Genomic DNA, 19,004 nt, shown 5'->3' with positions numbered 1-19,004 from the left:
TGAAAGATTTAAACTTTCCATTTTAGGTCTTCCTGATGGCCATGCTAAAAGATTAATCCTCGTAAAATTGTGTTTTGTCACTTGCAGGGACAAAAGGGTGAACAGGGCAAACCAGGAGCGGCTGGCAGGCAAGGAGCTAAGGTATTGTCTAATGGTTTTGTTGTTGTTTTGGGGGATGAGGACAAGGTATGTTTTATTATATTGTTTTATTTATCACTGTGTATATAATGTGTTTTACTTTACCTAACAGATGGCAAGTAATGATATCATGGAATAGGGAATGGATCAGCTGAAATAGGTTGTGTGCTTGAACTGGTGTCTGTCTATGCCTGCTGATGCCTTCCTGTACTTTTTGGTGTATGTAGCTGAATAGTTGTGTAAGGAACAGAGACGGGGTGGTGAACGACTGGTCAGGAGCAGAAGTTCTTTAATGCTATGAGCAATGTACTGAAGTAACAGTGGGTACCAAATGTCATGTATTGTTTTTAATAAACCCATCTCTGTCCTCTGGCGAAGGGGATGAAAGGAAACACTGGTCCGCCTGGAGCTTGTGGTCGAGTAAGTGTAAATTATCTTAATCATATAATTTTTCTAAACCATTAGATTAAGAATAAGACAAACTGTCTGTATGAGGCAGTATTGGATGTTCTGTGATGCTCTCATCGAGGTATAGCTTTCTCAAAGTACTGATGTTGCAGGGAGGCTCATAGAGACGGCATCTTCCTTCCTGTGAAGCTGGATGCACTGTCAGGGCTTGGTTAGACCTCACTCAGTTCCAACAATTTTTAAACCAATCTCTGATCAGTGCCAGGACAGGTGGTGTTAATTTTAAAATCCTAATAAGACTTTTTAAAGAAAGCAAGAGAGGCTATGAGTACGATTTCTGTCTAGTCATGCTGCCTTGCTAGTGTGCACCTAATGGAAACCTTCTGCCCAAATTGTTCAAACGAAAGAACTTTGTAAAAAGGTGAGTTGTTTGTGGTATTGACAGAGAAAAGTAAAAATGGTGAATTTAATTTTAAGCAGTTTTTTATTCCTTTTAAAATTGGTTCATTAATAATCAGTGTGATGTTTATATATCAAGGCACAATAATTATTCTAATACTGATTTGTCAGTAATGGTACCCATGCAAAATAATCCAGAAAAGAGCAAACATTCGGAGTTATAAAAGAAAAAAAAGAGTTACAGCAAATTGCCTTTTGATTTTGCCTGTAATTTGTAGAAACTTTGAAACATCTTAGTATTAAACGTTAATAAATTAAGTGTTAATTTTTATGGGAATGACTTTTTTAATACGTGTGTGATTTAAGAGTTGATTTTTGTCTGTTTTCATGTATGATTATTGAAAAGAGTAGTCGTGATATAGCTGATGCTGGTTTGAGCCAATGGAAAAGACCAAGTGATTCCTAGAGATTTATTTCAAGAATATTTTCTATTTCATGCTGCTGTAATATTTGTGATTGGGTCTCCAACTTATACCTTTCCTGTATAATTGCATCTGCAGTCAGAGGAGTTGTCTGGGAGTTGAGGAATTGAGCTGAAATCCCTGCCCTATCTATTTGTATGGGTCTCTTGACATTATCTGTGTATGACAATTATGATTTCATTTCTGGCTGCTTGTAATTACCATGTGATTAGAAAGGTCTCATGGTGTCACAACATCAAAATTATGAATGAGATCATAATTGTGCCTCTCTCTTCATTCTTATTATTCTCTTTTGTTACCATCTTTCTCTTAAGACAGAGTATTATGATTATGTGGTTGGTGAAAAAGGAGATGAAGGACCCCCTGGACCTCCAGGACCAAAAGGTCAACGTGGCATGCCTGGTGGGTGGGACATCACAACTACAATCTTTTAGCATGAGCTGTCCACTCAAAGGGCTTGTTGCAGGCTAGATTTCTGAGCACCCAGCAACCTGCTTCTGCCTTTACAAGAGTATTTCTAAATTACTTCCAGCTAATTGCAGAATTAAAATGTATCTTAAGACTTTGATTTATGGATGTATTTCCTCTTAAAAATAATGAAGCTGGCACACTTCTTTGCGCAGATTAGCTGAGTTGAGCACCTAAGCTCATGGACATCCTGTCTTGTGACCTTAGTGGACTACTGCATCAGCACATTGTTTGTATACACCATAGACAAACCACCAGGGCTGTAATTCTGTTAAAGGTCATGTGCTTCTTTCCCTCTCTCTCTCTCTTTTTTTTTTTTTTTTTTTTTTTTTGGTAGCTTTCATAGTTTGTCTCCTGACATTTTTATTGCCTATCATTCCAAAATAATAAAGATCTGAAAGCTTTTTTTGTTTGTTTATTTTGGCCATGATGTAAAATTCAAATGTACTGATTTATTATTTGAGCTGTATCACAGTATAACAAGGAGGTATGGGCTGAATTCTGAGGCAGCGGATGTAGACTACATCTCATATTCATCTAGCAAGTCCTTGCCTTCTGTGTTTTGATGTTCTAGTTTTATGAATATTTATGTATCCAAGTGATTGTGTTGCATTCAGTGAATACACTTTGTTGTTATAAATCTACTTACATACTTCCAAGGGATGGCAATGGGAAAGTTGAGCCTTGCAAAGAATTACCAAATGCATTGGTAAGAGGTGGTATATTTATTAGAGCAAATAATAGTGGCAAAAAGAAGTAAGTTTGCAGGCCTGTAAAGTTGTTCTCAAGTAACTGAGTGCATCCTCACCTAAGATAAATATGGTGGGTCCTATTCCTACCTGTTGTAAACATCCGTATCTTGCTGGATTTCAGTGAGAATTGTCAGTATGCAACAGTTGCATAAGTAGTAGATGCCTACTCAGGCAAACCCAAATTCTTAAAATATAAAATAAGCTTAAAATGCAGAAGCCCAAAGTTTGCAATCAATATTATTGAGTAGTGACTTTGCAGAGTATACAGTGGTCTAACTCAAGTTCAAAATACATTGCTTTTGCAGGGCCACAGGGTCCTCCTGGAGATGCTGGTAGACCAGGTATGTGTAATGATTGGTATGTGTAGTACCAATAATAAAATACATTGTTTTTCCTGCCTCTTATACTGTATCAGCTTTGTGAAATTTAACTTCAGATGACTAGAAACATATCTCTGAGTGGTAAAAAATTCTCACCCCAAAGCCTTGATGGGCCAAGTATTTAAAGAGAGGTTAAAGAAAATGTTTAAAGGTCTTTACATTTTCATTGTGATTATTTAACAGATTACAAGATAAAAAAGATTTGTGGGATGAACTCACTATGTTTGTCTGTCACTTATCCTATTGAGTACTTACTTTGCTTTGAAATTCCATTTCTTCTTTAACTTCTTTTTTGTATTTTTTCCTCTTTGGTTAGGTGTGACAAGACCTGGTCTGAGAGGTCCCCCTGGATTTCCTGGGCCAAAAGGAATAAAAGGAGAGAAAGGACAAACTGGCTTGTGTGTTGTAGGCCCTCCAGGACTACCTGGTATTACTGGCAAACCTGGTTCTGTTGGATTACCAGGTCCTCCAGGAGAACCAGGTGACGTTTCAGTATTCAATATATAGTGAACAAGAACACATCCAGAGTCATCTCCATATCTAATATATGAGATTATATAAATACATTACTTACAGAGTATATTTTGAGTAATATGGCTGAATATAATTTCTCTCTGTAAATTTTGTTTTAGGATATTCATGAAAACATATGTAGCAAAGGTCTGTGCTCCAGTGCTAATGAGATTCTGCGGGGAAGATGCAATGACTTCCCAGTATAAAGATTTCTCACCTTCTTGTGTAACTCTGACAATAAAAATCTGCTGCATAAAACCAGGGAAGGCTAATGAGAGAAAATCTGTTCTTAAAATGAATTATTCCAAAAGCTGTAGTGAATCTGTAAAACTAAATTCAGAAGGGGCTAATCTGAAAGCTAGAGAAATCACTTGCATGCCTCCAGAGGTCTTAGTGGGCTTTAGAGCAGGTTTGAAGTTCTGGCAGCGTGAAAATAAAGCAGTAGCAGTTCATAAAACTTACAGAAAATGTATTAACTAGGAATACCTCTTTAACTAGGAATACCAACAGCATCATGTTTCTTTTATATGTGGTATGGCCAAAACAAGTTTTTATGAACTAATACCAATGTAGTGCTTCTCTTTTCTCTCTCTTTGAAAAATATATCTATCCCCTAAATGTATTACCTTAGGAAGAGCTTGATGCATGTTCTGTTTTTCCAAATTAATAGTAAATACCCTAGAATGATTCTGTCAAAGATAAATGAGCAACATTAATAATTTAGAATTTAAAAAAAAAGTTTCCCTTCCATTCATGGTGGAAAAAAAAATAATTATGTTTCTGTTGATTCAAATAAAATGGAAATACTTTCCCCAGAAGGGACTATGCTTTAACAGCCTAGACAGATCGATTGAACAATCTGCTGAGATTTTCTTTGGCATTACTATATTTATCCTCAAGTACTTCCAGTTTCAGGTGTTTTGTATTTGTCCAGATACCTCTCTTTTTTAAAATGAATCATAGAATCATAGAATATCTCAAGTTGGAAGGGACCCATAAAGATCATAATACTGTCTTCCAGCTCATCCCTGCAACTTTTTTCTCTCTTAGCAACTAGAGAATTGTCTGAATAATCTTCTGATGTAATGGTACCATGCTCATTCAATTAACAGGTAGAGTAACGTTTCGAACAGGCCTGCCAGGACTTCCTGGAGAGCCAGGGTGCACAGGACCTCCGGGACCTCCAGGAGATATTGGCATGAAAGGTCAGTTTCAGAAAATTATCACTCAGAAGTAGATGGTGCAATCCAGTAATCTTCACGGATTCTCATGAAGTTTTGAATTCGCTTAGGCCGTTTGAGTTCAGAGATTTAAGAAAATTCATTAGGTATAGCAAGATGTCTTCCTCCCCTCACAGTAAACAGCAGCTAAAAGAGCAGTGAATGTGCCAGTGCTGCACACCCGTTGTACAGCACTGCAGCAGGGTTTAGATCTTCACTGGAACAAACAGTTATTACAGATTGGTAGGGTTTTCATATTGTTATGTTCAACACTAAAAGTTGTTCTCTGAGAGAAAGTTCCCTCTGCGAATTTCACCATAGGAGCTGCTGAATCTCTTTGCCACTTGCTAGCCATTAAAGTTACCCAGGCTGTTACGGAGCTACACTAGTTTGAAGCCAACGTCCCTTTCTTCTTTTGAGAGAATTTGGTTTATCAGTAGAATGACTGTATCCAAATGGTTTACTAAAACTAGACTTGAATTTAAACTGGATGTTCCTGCAGTTTCAATTAAATGCAATCAATTCTGATTCACTGTCTGACCACAGGTAATTTTGTACTGCGTTGGAAGTGATCTTCCAACAAAATTAAAGCCATGATCCTGCTGCTGCCTGGCCAAAAAGTGTTAGCCATCCTCTATAACAAACTATGTAACACATTAGTCAAGCTTGGGAATCACTTGCTGTGGAACAACTAATGAATTATTTTCATTCTAGGTGATGAAGCTCGCGTGTGTACTGATTGCAGCTATATTCCAGGAATACCTGGTCGTCCTGGTTCTCCTGGGCCACATGGCCAGGATGGCATGCCTGGTAAATTACCTTGTTGTTTCTAACAGGATAGTAGGAAATGCCAATGATCTTGCTTTTAGTGTGAGAATTAGGTATGGCCATCTCTGCAGCGTGCAGCCCTTGAACTAGCGGTAAGGTTGTGATGAGTGTGAGAGCCTGATGCAGCTCCATCCACTGATATGAGCCCAAGCCCTAAAAGAGGTGTAGTCAGAATGCTAATAGACTTAGGTGTAGCCTGAAGCCAGGGCAGTCTATGATGATGCAGTCAATGTAACAAGCAGAAACATTCAATGCTGGGTGTGATTATCAGAGTTTGTCAAAATCCATATCCTTGTTTTCATTTTTCTTTACAAAATACGCTGTTTCTTTTGCAGGTAGAGAAGGAACAACAGGTCCAAAAGGTTCTCCAGGTTCTCCAGGAGCACCAGGGTTTCCAGGAGCTCAAGTAAGACTTTGGTTTTTCAGATTATTCTTCAGATTGCACAAGAATTATTTCAAAGAAACCTCATGATTGCTGTTACATGCAGTGTCATGCTGTGTGATCTCAACAGTTTTCTTTCTCTAGTAATGAATGTGCCTGCATGGGAGGCCTAGGTAGAGACTGTAATGTATGGCTGACCTAGCTTTACATGAGCCTGTTTTGCTCAGTGCAGCAAGAAGTTCAGCCCAGGCACTGAGGCAGGTAAATACCTGTGTGATTGATCTGTGCTGCATTTCATGATGGCTAGGCTGCTGCTTCTGCCTGATATGGGTAGTTTACAGTTAACCGCTCATCTTCGTAATTCTATAATCATGGCAGTGTCTGTAAAGCATATGTAGAGTTTTCTGTGCTGTGATCTTCATCAGACTTCTTACCTCTGTTTCCAGCATAGTCAGGACTTGCTCAAGCCCCAGCTGTGCAGAGAAACTTCCTTCTCATAATACCCTCTTCAGGGGTGCAAAGGACAATTCCCTCTTGGGAAACATTATGAAGAAGGAAGGCTGACACCTGCTGCCACAGACATACCATTTGGTTGTTCTGACTTATGCCTGTAGTGGTAATTATTTATGGGAAATTACAGTTGGTGCTGTCCAGTAAAAAAAGTCATGCACAAGTATTCATTGTGGTGGTTGCTGTACAGGTGCAGAATGAGTCTACTAACAGGCTTTTGCAGAGGGCTTCCAAGAGTCCATGAGCCCAAGATCACTAGAGCCCAGTGTGTTATCAGCTTGTACTGGTTTTGGCTGTGATAGAGTACCCGCTTTTTACCATGAGGGGGAAAGAAGGGAGAGGAGAAGTTAACTACGAATACAGCTAACTGTGGCAGTTACAGTGTCCCTGGGGAGATACTCCCATGTGTAGGAGAAATCTATACTTAGATTTTAAGTTACTTTCCTGTCCTTCTTTTTGTGCCACCAAAGCACAGCCAGGTAGCTAACAGTCTGATCCATTAAATGTCCTGCATCATTCCTGCTTAGAGTAGCCTAAATGAAATGATAATCAGGCCAAATGGAGGCAAGAGAAAAAGAAAAAACAAAAAAGCTCCAAAGAACCCTGTTCATTGATGTGTGCTGTTACAGTGAATAAAGGTGAGAATAAAGAGAACAGTTCTCAGGTATTTAATTTTAAAACAAAAGAAAGCCTGAAAACAGCTGATACAAGTCTAGCACTGAAATTCTTTTGATTGCTCTGTTCCAGGGACCTCCAGGTTTTAGAGGAGATCAAGGACATAAAGGATCAAAAGGTGAGCCAGGATATGTGTATCCAGAAGGGCCAAAAGGTGAGAGAGGAGATCCAGGGGCCAGGGGAGACAAAGGAAGAAAAGGTTCAAGTGGATTTCTGGGAAGACCTGGCTCTAAAGGATCCAAGGGCTCTAAAGGTGAAAAGGTGGGTATGGACTGTTTGCAATTAATATAGAATTCATGAAAAACTAAGTTAGTATTTACATCTTGTACAACAGTTTGGGTTTTTTTAATCTACTCAGATACTTTAGCTGACTTAGTACCTGACTTAAGGTACTATGCTCAACTATAGCAACCAATATGCATAACCAACATGCATGAAAGAATGAGGGTAAATATTCTTATGTAATACCAGAGAGAGCTGAGACTACTGTAGGTACGTGTTGCTGAAAAACCTCAGCAGTCTGTTGTGTTAATTTGGATATTTATACTGGAGCGTTATCTTGCATTCCTGTGATGAATAAAATTTAAAACAAACAAACAACAACAACAGAAAAAAATCAAACGACAATTTTCCTGGCTACTTAAAATGATTAGAAGGAAATAGTAATTCAAATAGTTCCTGTTCAGTCTTTAGGAGTTAACCTTCAGACAGGGGTGAGAGAAACCACGAAATCTGGGAGGACTGACCATAAAACTAGAATCAATAAGGCAGAGCTCTTTGTTCAGCAGCAACAAAAAGTAACAGTTAACTGTTCTGTTGTGTCAGCTGAGAAACTGTTAAAGCGATTCAGATATAACTATCTCTAAACCTGACTCTGTGGTATTCAAGGAGAATCAGAGCTCTGAGGTGTTTTGATTTTTTTACCAAACCTGTTTTAAGAAGAAAAAAAGTGTACAGTGTAATGCCACAGCGATTGAAAAATCAAGCTGTTGTATTTATTTCTGCTATTTCACTCTTAATAGCCCTCTATTTGTAACCATTGATATTAAAATTTATATTCTTTTAATCCTAAGTAAATCAGAGGAAAAATTCCTCTTAAATTAGCCGAGCTACTGTATTACTGAAGCAATGCAAGATTATAGTCAGACAGAGAATTGGGCATTTTATTATGAAAGCTGGTGCAGAAAGCAGGTAATGCTTGGTATACACACATGTAATCATTAATAGGGATTGGCTGGTTCAAAAGGAGATAGAGGACTCCCTGGATTGCCCGGTAGTCTTGGTCTTCCTGGAGAGATGGGGCTTCCTGGATTGCCAGGATATGGACCACAAGGAATAAGAGGCTTCAAAGGCTCTAAAGGAATACCTGGTCCACCTGGATTACCTGGAGAAGCTGGTTTGTACCTTCCTATTTTAACATGGTTTACCTATCTTAAAGAGTACTTGGTTGAAATTGCAGTAAAAGACATATCGAAGTGAAAGACATAACATATGAAACATAAGAAGTTTTTCTTGCGATACGATTTACACAGCATTGTTCCAACTTTGGTCCCACTGGAGCTAATAGCAAAAGGGTCGTCAGATAATTGAGGTTGGAAGTAACCCTATGAGGTCTTTAGTCCAAATTCCTCAGAGCGGGGTCAGCTATGAGCTCAGACCAAGTTACTGAAGGCATTATCCAGTTGGACCTTGAAAACCTCCAAGGACAAAGACAGCACATCATCTCTGGGCAACTTGTTCCAGTGCTTGACTGTCTTCATCATGGGGGAAAAAAAAAAAAAAAAAAGTCTTTAAATATGCATCCAGTCATCATCATTAGCGTGAGCTAAGTAATTAGGTGAAAATATGAAGGACTTAATGATTTTTGAGTGCTGGAAACATATACTGGTATGTTTATAGGCCAGCATAATCTGTAAGAACACAAAGCTGGATGGCAGATATAGTCAATGTTTCTTAAAGAGAATACCCATTAAATCTCTCTGAAATGGAGGTGCAGTTTAAGCATTTCTCAATTGCATCATTTTCGTGCTGACTTTGTGCTTCCTTTTCTGAGTCTCCACTAGACTGCAGGAGAGCTGAGAGGAAGACTGCAGGTGGACTTGGTGTCAATAAAATTCTTTTGCTTTATGAAGCCAGGATCTGAAGGCTTTTCAAAGCCTGTTGGAGTTTCAGAAATATGGAAACTGTAGACGACTGCATTTTTAACCGAGTAGATTGATCACTAATATATTTAATGTTTAAGATTACATATTGCCAAACTAAAAGGCTTTGTAATCTTTGATTATGTATTTGCTGAAGGTCTGAAAGGAGAGACCAGTAGGATAACTCCATTACCTGCATTGCCAGGACCTCAAGGACCTCAAGGACCAGATGGTTTACCTGGACCCCCAGGAGTGCCTGGTGAGTACATCTGCACTAAATACGCTAAAAATCAGAGATAATCTGATTGGGATTTCTCTCCCAGCTCTGGCCAGATAAAGCCGTTGGCTTACTTTGAAATAACTGTAAAAAGGATTTCTGTGGTACAGAAACTATGGAATTAGCTGTAACATTCCCTTTCAAGAAAACTAAGGGAAGGGCACAAAGGGCCACGTCCATGGTGTGCAGTATGGCAGAGACTCCAAGCAGTCCTATGCTATGGCTTGGTTCCTCCAAGAACCAGAAACATCTGGTGCATATGGTGCAGCTTGTAGTATCCAGAAAGGCACCTCTGGCATAATCTTGACAAAAGCATATCCAAAATTATGCTGGGACTGCCTTCAAAAAAAAAAAGGAAAAAAATAGGTTAAAGCATTCTTCCCGAAGCCCTTGGCCCTTCTCAGCCTTCGCAGGGGCACAGTCAAAAAAAGTAACCGTATTACTAAGTTTCCCGGTTCCTTTTTGATGTGACTGTTACTAACCATTGTTCTAAGATATTAAGAATGTGAGTTTCCTTTTTTGGGTGGGTTTTGGGCTTGGGTTCTAGGTGGGATTTTTTTGGTTGCTGGTGTTTTAAATTTTTGCGTAATTTTTGAATGCGCTGAAGGACAGTAAGTGACATTCAGGCTAACTGTAAGGCATCTTTGCTTTGGTTTTGTAGAACAATAGTCCTTAAAGCTGCCCTGAATAGCATAGGAAGATTTCTTGGCAGCTTTATGGTAGTTTCTGTTCTTATAGCTGCTTCTGTTCCAAGCCTCACCCGTATAGTATGTGTTTGTATCTTCTCAACAAGTGGAAGATTTGTATCTGCACATAGTTGTTCCTAGAATTCTGGAATTTGGAGAGATTGCATAAAAACTTGATTCACAGGCTTGTGCCTGCTTTGATACTGTGAACACAATTTAGCATTTTAACTGTGAAAATCTGCTCTGCAGGACAACTAGTGTCTAAATTCTAATATAATCTACAGTGGTGTCCTAGTTAATAATGACAAACTGTATAGCACCTAATCTTACAAGTTGATGTTCTGTGGTAAGATACATCACAGTTTACTTATTTTCTTTGTACAGGTAGAGCTGGAGCAAGAGGCCAGCAAGGTGATTCAGGACATCCAGGCCCAACAGGTGACACAGGCTTTCCAGGGCTTGGGTTTCCTGGAAACCCAGGTCCAAAAGGTAAAATACGCTTTTTGATTTTCAAAAAAAGCAAAACAAAAAGTAATCTAATATATTCTTTTTTTTTCAGTCGTCATTAAAACCAATCAATATATTTTTAAAAAAGTATCAGTGAACATTAGTCATAAAGGGAAGTGTTTTTAGCATTCTGGTAATTTACCGCCTTAGGGCTTATAAATTGCAATTTTGAAATATTTTTAAGTATTTCAGAGAATCAAGTACCAAAGCTAGCAGTAGGAAAGTATTTTAAGAGACACTGATGCTTCCTGGAATACTTCCCAAACAGGTGCAGCCCATCTGAGCGCCACATGTACTTCAGATGGATTCTCTTTACCTGGATATGTGTTACGGAGACAGAGCTGTATAAGTTTCAGTACTTTGTTTTTAATCAATTTTAGTTATGTACAAGGCAATACCTGCTCTAATCTGCAGGTAATAGAAAGTATTTTGAATAATGCGAATTTGGCCATTCCTCATGCGAAGCCATACTCCCCTTTGGACACTAGAAATATTAAGAAATTCTCAGAATCCTGTCAGGACAAGGGGAGTAAGTTCTGATACTGCTACAACCAAGCTGCTTGTCAAAGCAAACAGTAGGGAACTGACATCGGAACAGCTTCACTTAAAAAAAAAAAAAAAAAAAATCCATGTTAAATAACTGATTTTAAAGCAAGTAACTAAGCAGTGTTACAGTGAACATTGAGTGAATATGTAAGGAACAAGATGCGGTGTGTCACATCAGCTCTGAAATCAAGATACTGTCTTCAGCTCATGTAAGCTACTTTAGTACAGAAGCTCCTAACTGCATCCATACAAATACCCATTTGTAAAATATGGTGATAACAGTCACATCTGTACTGCCGTTTATTTCCTTTTGCAGGAAATAAAGGACTTGCAGGAGGCAGAGGGTCACCAGGTTGTGAAGGAAAGATCGGAGATCCAGGCCGAGCTGGAAACCTAGGACAACCAGGAGAAAAGGTTTGGTTAGAAATACAGCACAGACTTTTCCATAAGTCTCATTCATTAAATGTGACACTGAGCAAATAAATTAAGAAGTGTAAGGAATATAGGAGTTCCTATATTTCCTAACCAGTGATGCACAAACTATGAAATTAAATTCTTTATATAAAAAGGGGCTCAAGCCAAAATTTTAAATTCAGATACAGGATTTCAGAACTCCCAAGTGTCTGGGATGTTTTGGTACTGCAATTTTCAGAGCAGTAGGAGGATATTGCATTGCTTACAGCGAAAAATTGAGGCCAGAGCTTCTGAAAAGATGGCTATTCAGAAGTTGCAATTAAGCATGCATTTGATGGAGGTCAGTGACAAGTAAGTTTGCATTTAATTACGGCAAGTGCTCTGTCAAAGCAAAAAGCAAGCAGGTTGGAGGTAATACTGCAGCCACTCTTGCTGATTAACAGAAGCTAACGTACTGATGGCATATGTAAATATAGAATTTTTGGCTACTCTGTAATCAGAATTCAAATTTGGACAAAATAATAGCAGCTAATTGTTTTGAAAAAGTGACTTTTTTTTTTGTGTGCTAGCATGTCATTCTTTTGCATGCTTTTTGACACAACAAAGTGTGGGGTTTAAGGTTGTGGATTTCTTTTTTTTTTTTTTTTTTTTTTTTTTAAGAACAACTGGATGTGGAGTAGCCTTTTTGGTTCAAGTATATCATCAGTGACTGGTATAAGCTCAGCTCTACTGACCTGCTTTATGAACATATTGATTTGCTGGTACTCAAAGCTAGTATTCAACACAACCAGCAGTTCAGTCAGCTGAGAAAAAACTAATTCAAACTTTCCATTCAGGGAATAGACTTGGGACATTTGTGATAAAACCAGTCTTCATGGAAAACAATGTTCAGAAGAATGATTTAAAAAAACCCAGTAACTAACTTTGAGTATTCCAATACATATCTGGTTGCTGACCTTGATTATTTAAATAAAGATTTTGATAAAAATATGACTACCATATAAAAATAAAGGAAAAGTTGTATTTGCACAAACTGCAACCAAATTTTCAGATACTGGTCCAAAGTTTTTCACAGCTACAGCAAGCATCACAAAGCAGTTAAGGCCAAATGGAGGGAATTGTGTCTTGCATTGCTCGGTAGCAATTTCTTAAGAGTTAGGAGACAAAATTCAAAAGCTGTCTAGACGAATTACTCCTCTGGTATGGAACTTGCAACTGGTCAATAGGGAACATCCAATTGATCTGCTGAATTGGAGCCGTTAAAAATTACATTGTGAAAGAAGTTAATTGATCACACAGTGGAGAAAATATTTTGGCAAATTTAGCAAAACATAGTGGATTGTTTACATTTCTCTCTGTGTTGCAGGGTGACCCAGGCATGGTTATTCCTGGAGAGCCAGGTAGACTGGGTTCACCAGGAGGTCGTGGCATTCCTGGCTCAAAAGGTGATACTGGATTTCCAGGACTTCCAGGCCTACCAGGGAGTGCTGGACGTGATGGTGATGATGGCCTAAGAGGTACTGTTGTCAAACACACTCAAGGAGCACAGCAAGTTATTTTAGGGAAAGGGAAGCCAACTCAAACAGTGCTCACTCAAAGCTTGAAAATTCTACTTAAATCATTTTGAATCCAGTCTCCTTTCTTTTAGGAGATCATGGCTCACCTGGAGTTCCTGGAGATCCAGGTTTTCCAGGGAAACCTGCTGAATGTCTTATTGGCCTGCCAGGTTTGCCAGGTGGCCAGGGAGCTACAGGCCCACCAGGTAGGACCTTCTGAATCAAATGTGCCATTTGGCTGTGTGGGTCTGGGTTTTGTTTCTACCTTCCAATGGCCTGAGGGAGCTGAAGTTGTTTCTGGATATTGGTTATAGGATAGTATGCGAGAAAATGTGAGCCCATTTAAAAGATGCATTTTCTGCAGATGGGAGCAAACGTGCACTGATTAAAATGGATTACAACTCAGATTCCATTGTATAATGTAAAGAGTAATCACAAAGTGGCACAAATTCCACAGGAAAAAGGATATTTCCATCATGTCTCCTATATGGGGCTGAACTTAGATTCTTTGGTGCAATGTGATTGATAAAGAAACAAAACAGAGGAAGAGCTCAGCTAGATAAAAACCAGTTTAAGATCTCAAAGGTACGTGCATATACCGTGTATGATTCTCAGTCTAAAAGAACACACTGGGGTACCCAGCACAGTCCTCCTGTATATGATCTCAAAAGGAAGTTTTTAAATTTTTTTTTTTTTTAAGAGGATGAATGCAGAATTGGTGGGGTTTTCATATTTGAGTTTTTCTTCTTTTTCTGGGAAAGAACAGAATTGTCTACTCTCGCCTTTTTTGTTTTCCCCTTTAAAAAACAAACAAACCCATAACTCTAAAGATTTCCTGAATGCCTATGTTGTCTTACAGATTTAATGTTTAGCCCTCAAACAGGGCTAGTTCAAGAAGAGTTTCATGCTCATGGTAAAATGTAGAGGAAGGTTTATTTTCCAGACAGATGTACTATACTACGCTGTCATGCGTTTTTCTTAGGAGGAAGAGGTTTGCAAGGTTCAAAAGGAAAACTTGGCCCTCCTGGCTTGAGTATCCCGGGAATCTATGGAAAACCCGGGGAACCTGGATTAATAGGTCTTCAGGGAAATACAGGATTACCTGGTCCCAAGGGACAGTCTGGAAGGCCAGGAATCTCTGGTGTGCCAGGTAAGGATTCCCCAAATACTTGTATGGACATAGAAATTAAGTCAGTCTCTGCAGAAAGGTATCAGTCATGCTTTTCCAAATTGAAGATGCTGAAATACTTTTCCATCAACAGCTTTCATGTATCACTGAGATCTATCTATATGGAAAACAAAAAAATCATCATTCCTTAAATGACAAGCATATCTTGAAGCTGTCGTGCCATAGTACTGAATTTTCTATTACAGTCTTCTGAGAACAGAGGGCTACCTTACATGGTTTTCTGTAAATAATGTCCTTGCAATAGGACATGAAATAGTTAACATTTAAAGCACCTACCCAGCACAATGGAAGTGTAAAGTGTTTAGTTCTTTCTCAACATCCCTTTTCAAACAGATAGCTTGTCAATGCTATCATCTTTTTCTTAAAAAGCAAGTTCAGATATTGAGTCTGACAGAGTTAAGTAAGTCAGATCAGTCTGTCACGATAACCAGAGCTAACTTTAAGTAAGGTAGGTAATCTCTGTATTACTTTTTTTTTCTCAGAAATGTGTTCGAATTTGATTTGTAGAATAAAAAAATATTATGTAATGCTTCTTTTCTCTAACTAAGTTTTTCATTGCTATCAAATCCTCCATTATTCTGTGAGAAGGAGATGGTATGTACCTTTCTATATATACAACCTATAACACTAACAATAAACATATAGTACTTGACTTAGTTATGCAAACATAGATTTCTGATGTCATTTGAGGGGAGTTGTTGTGTCCCAGCTAGCCTTCAACTCCTGAGGCAGAAAGGAGTGCCTTTCCCATACATCCCATGACAGGTCTCCCATCCCTGTGTGGGTATCTCAGCTACATTATCCTCACTGTCAGTTACTTCATTCATTGACAGAAGCTGTTGCAGCTACTAATCTAGGTAGTTTGGGGGTTAGTCTGTGTGTAAGACCTGTTCATGTCATTAAAGACTGGTAAACTGGCTTAGACAATACGTTACAGAAATGAAGAAAAAATAAAATAAGTAATTAAACACTTAAATGACAGGCACATGCATAGTTTCTGAAGTAATACTCTTTTTCACTGATCAAATACTAACAAATATGCTTCTGTTGCTTCAATTCCACAGGCTTGAGGGGAGAGCCAGGTATAATGGGCCTGTTAGGAATTCCTGGACCCCCTGGCACAATTGGAAGACCAGGCATCCCGGGTATCAGAGGCAAGTGGCCATAGTATCTGCCTTCATTATTACGTAGAATATAGAAACTTCCATGCTGAAGTGGTCTTGTGATCCATCTTGATGTATGTTATCACTCCTGAGTATGCGTGTCATACCATAATTTCTTTCAGTCTTGTTAAATCTTTGGCTTCTGTATGTATGCAGTCTACAGACTGAATGAGAACATTATTATTTAATTTTTTTAGCAATTTTGAATTGCCACCTTTTCTATTTCATTGGTATTTGTAAAAGTGGCTGATGATTTCCTAAGTGAAGAGCAGAGAGCTCTTTTGCTCTACTTTTTCCCATCCCATTCGTGTTTCAAATATCATTACTATATCTATTCAATAGATTATACATATATTCAGGATAAGAAATAATTACCATCTCTTGCCATAATCTGTGCTCATAGATGTTTTATTGATGATTGGAGTAATTAAGAAACTAGTTTAGGTTGTTGATTTGGAATGTTTATGTACATATGTAGTTGTCCTTGGAGACAGGAGTTTCATTGCTTCCTTTATGCTATTGTCTAGTCAGGTTTCTTCAGAAAATTTCATTATGTTTTCTTGCAGGTTCTTCTGGCATCCCAGGACTAAAAGGAAGAAAAGGGTTTCTTGGAGCAAAAGGTGAACCAGGTGATAAAGGTTTTCCTGGACCATCTGAGACCTTGGTTGGTATTGGGAATAAAGGAGAACGAGGCTTAAAAGGTACACGTTCATTGTTCTGTCCTTCAGAACTAGTTAGGGTTGTCATCTATGTTGCAGTTCCAGTGGACTCGAAAACATGGAAGAAAACTGACTCTACTATTGAGAGTATTCTCATGGCTTTGAAATAATCTTTGGTGAATGCTGTAACTGCCTTTTTATTTATGGGATAGTTGGATATTACACCGAACATTTATTTACATTTTAACAAGTCCATGTTGCTTAAAAAACCTCTTACTGTAATGTTAAACCAGTAATAATATGTCAGGAGTACTAGGAGGCTTATATACATATATGCTGTACATTCATGCTTTTACACATGAAACGGGTGCACTTACCAATTAATGCTGGATTGCAAAGAAATTGAGTCTGCTCAGAAATACTTGACTGTCAGAAGTATTCCTTATTTGCAATATTAATATAGACTCTCTGTATATGAGCTGTACATGCATAACTAAAGCTATCTGATTTATTTGTGTAGACATTTTCCTATGGAAACTTTCAGAAACTTCCTTTTGTCTCTATACGAGAAATACAGAAGGCATTAACTGTGAGGTTGTGTCTTGCTTATATGTGTTCACAGAGTGAAAATCCTATGCTGCACTTCTGCTTCATTAGCTTTAAGAGTTATAAAAAATTTAAACTTTATATAAAACTTATATTCTAATATCTTGTTTCATAATATTTTTTTAAAATGAAACTTTTTTTTAGGAGTTCAAGGAAGAATGGGTCTAAGAGGAGAGAAAGGAGATGCCGGTGTGCAAGGTCCCCCAGGTCTTGATGGGTCTGAAGGAGTACCTGGTCTACCAGGTATGGAATATGTATATTGAAGACTGCTGTATTATGTGGAAAGCAGAGATAACATTACCTTACTGCTAGCACATTAACTCCGCTCCAGCAGCAGCAGTACATTCTCTGTATTAACTTTGAAGCTTTTATGGCAATTCTGAAACTGAATCATTTCAAAAACTGATATTTGAAAGTCATAGCAGCTAGTGCCAGATGATTCTGTTTCCTTCCAAATAGAGGTCACTGTTTGGGATCATAAATACAAAATAATACTAAATCCTGAATAACTTTAAAATCTAAAAGCTGATGAGGCCAATGAATAAAAATTGGTATTTATAGGAGTGAAGAGAAGTTTGAATTCCCAATATTATAAAAAAAGTAAGAATTCTAAAATACGAACATTACAATTGTGCACAAAAATATTTCAGGAGCTTTTTTAATTTCAGATTGATTTTATTTCCCTTTTCAAAGCCTGCATGTTTGGCTTATATTTTGAAAGTTACCAGGTATTCAGTGAAAAGCAGACTGAAAATGAACCTGCATAAATTATAAACCTACCTAAGCTATTTTACAAAGTTGTGCTCTGCCATTACCATAACTTCATACGTAACGATACATGTTGACCCTTGAGCAAGACAATGCGTCTGCTTTTTCAAATTAATGCTAATAAAACATCTTTACCTCTCTGTATTCTGTATTTTTGATTAAGATAACTTCTTTCTAGAAAGCCATATGACACGATCTAATATATACATAAAAATGCTAACAATCAGAAATAATTTTAAACTTGTAAACAAAATGTCTCTTCTCATGATGGCAATTATCTGTGCTGTATGTCATTATAGCATCACTGCAATATTCTGTCATTAACATCCTTTGTAGTCATTGCAGCGTAGCCATCACAGGAAAAACTGCAAATGTTCCACTACTCCCTAACTTTTTATGGAAGAAAATAAGACCTCACCTGCATAAACATTCAGGCATTGCTAGTACCCTGGAATTTAGATGTCTGGACATTCTAGATGCAACGAGATCTTGTAGTCATTAAACTGAATGCTAATTTAGCTAAAGTAAGCGAAAGATAAGCGAGTAGGAAAAAAGTGCCTAAGCCATATAAGAAAAAGCTCTTGAGTATAACAGTCCTGAGAAATGCATAATGAGTAAGTAGCAATGTGTTTGTGACATGCCCAGAAACCTGACTGAACCTGGGGGGACAATGAAAGGAGAGTCCAGTGTGTAAATACAAAATCATGATCTTGATCAAAATTTGCAAAAGTATATTTCAGTTGCTGACCCTAAGTGCTGTGGTCATAAAGCTTAATTTTAATATTGATACATAAGATGCTTGTTATTTCCTTGACTTTCTGACAACGATAATCATAATTGTATCTGTGTCTGGGGCAAGAGGCTGCAGGTTGATTTACAATAATAAGGTGCCATGACAAGGTGTGCAGTAGAGGATTCTGTATTCGTGACAGCTCTACCAGCCAGCCAGTGTCTAATGCAAACATGTGAAGATGACACTTATTTCTTTGTCTTACAGGCGTCAAAGGATTTATGGGTCTTCCAGGGGTTCCTGGAAGACAAGGATTCCCAGGTGCACCAGGAAACAAAGGGGACATGGGAATTCCAGGTCATTTTCTGTCAATCATATTACAAATTCATAGAGCTATGTAGAAGCATTTGCACAGATCTGAGCAGTTTCTGTAAGCACACAGCACAATACTTACGCTGGGATTTATTCTTTGCAGTACCTATAGACTTCTCACCACCCCAGCATTTGCTTGACTTGCAGAATGCAGTTCTCCCTCTCTCTAAATGAAATATAACTTCTTTAGTTTATGTATTTTCACATGTGAGAACCTCTTTTTAATGTGTTTAGA

General features: G+C 38.1%; 1 protein-coding gene across 1 annotated transcript in view; it reads left to right on the top strand.

Moving 5' to 3' along the window:
- COL4A3 (collagen type IV alpha 3 chain) overlaps positions 1-19,004 on the top strand; it is a 65,998-nt gene that overhangs the window by 32,829 nt on the left and 14,165 nt on the right. The window contains exons 17-36 of the mRNA XM_063339015.1: positions 88-141; positions 517-558; positions 1,742-1,829; positions 2,953-2,988; positions 3,344-3,508; positions 4,653-4,745; positions 5,475-5,570; positions 5,924-5,994; positions 7,228-7,416; positions 8,383-8,551; positions 9,454-9,555; positions 10,644-10,748; positions 11,629-11,726; positions 13,093-13,243; positions 13,375-13,488; positions 14,265-14,432; positions 15,536-15,625; positions 16,201-16,335; positions 17,044-17,142; positions 18,665-18,754. Coding sequence (XP_063195085.1) covers positions 88-141; positions 517-558; positions 1,742-1,829; positions 2,953-2,988; positions 3,344-3,508; positions 4,653-4,745; positions 5,475-5,570; positions 5,924-5,994; positions 7,228-7,416; positions 8,383-8,551; positions 9,454-9,555; positions 10,644-10,748; positions 11,629-11,726; positions 13,093-13,243; positions 13,375-13,488; positions 14,265-14,432; positions 15,536-15,625; positions 16,201-16,335; positions 17,044-17,142; positions 18,665-18,754 — 2,155 coding nt within the window. The remainder of the gene's footprint in view (positions 1-87; positions 142-516; positions 559-1,741; positions 1,830-2,952; positions 2,989-3,343; positions 3,509-4,652; positions 4,746-5,474; positions 5,571-5,923; positions 5,995-7,227; positions 7,417-8,382; positions 8,552-9,453; positions 9,556-10,643; positions 10,749-11,628; positions 11,727-13,092; positions 13,244-13,374; positions 13,489-14,264; positions 14,433-15,535; positions 15,626-16,200; positions 16,336-17,043; positions 17,143-18,664; positions 18,755-19,004) is intronic.

The sequence above is a fragment of the Chroicocephalus ridibundus genome, chromosome 6, assembly GCF_963924245.1.
Source record: "Chroicocephalus ridibundus chromosome 6, bChrRid1.1, whole genome shotgun sequence".
NCBI classification, from domain to species: domain Eukaryota; kingdom Metazoa; phylum Chordata; class Aves; order Charadriiformes; family Laridae; genus Chroicocephalus; species Chroicocephalus ridibundus.
This window is presented reverse-complemented; position numbering and strand designations above follow the sequence as displayed.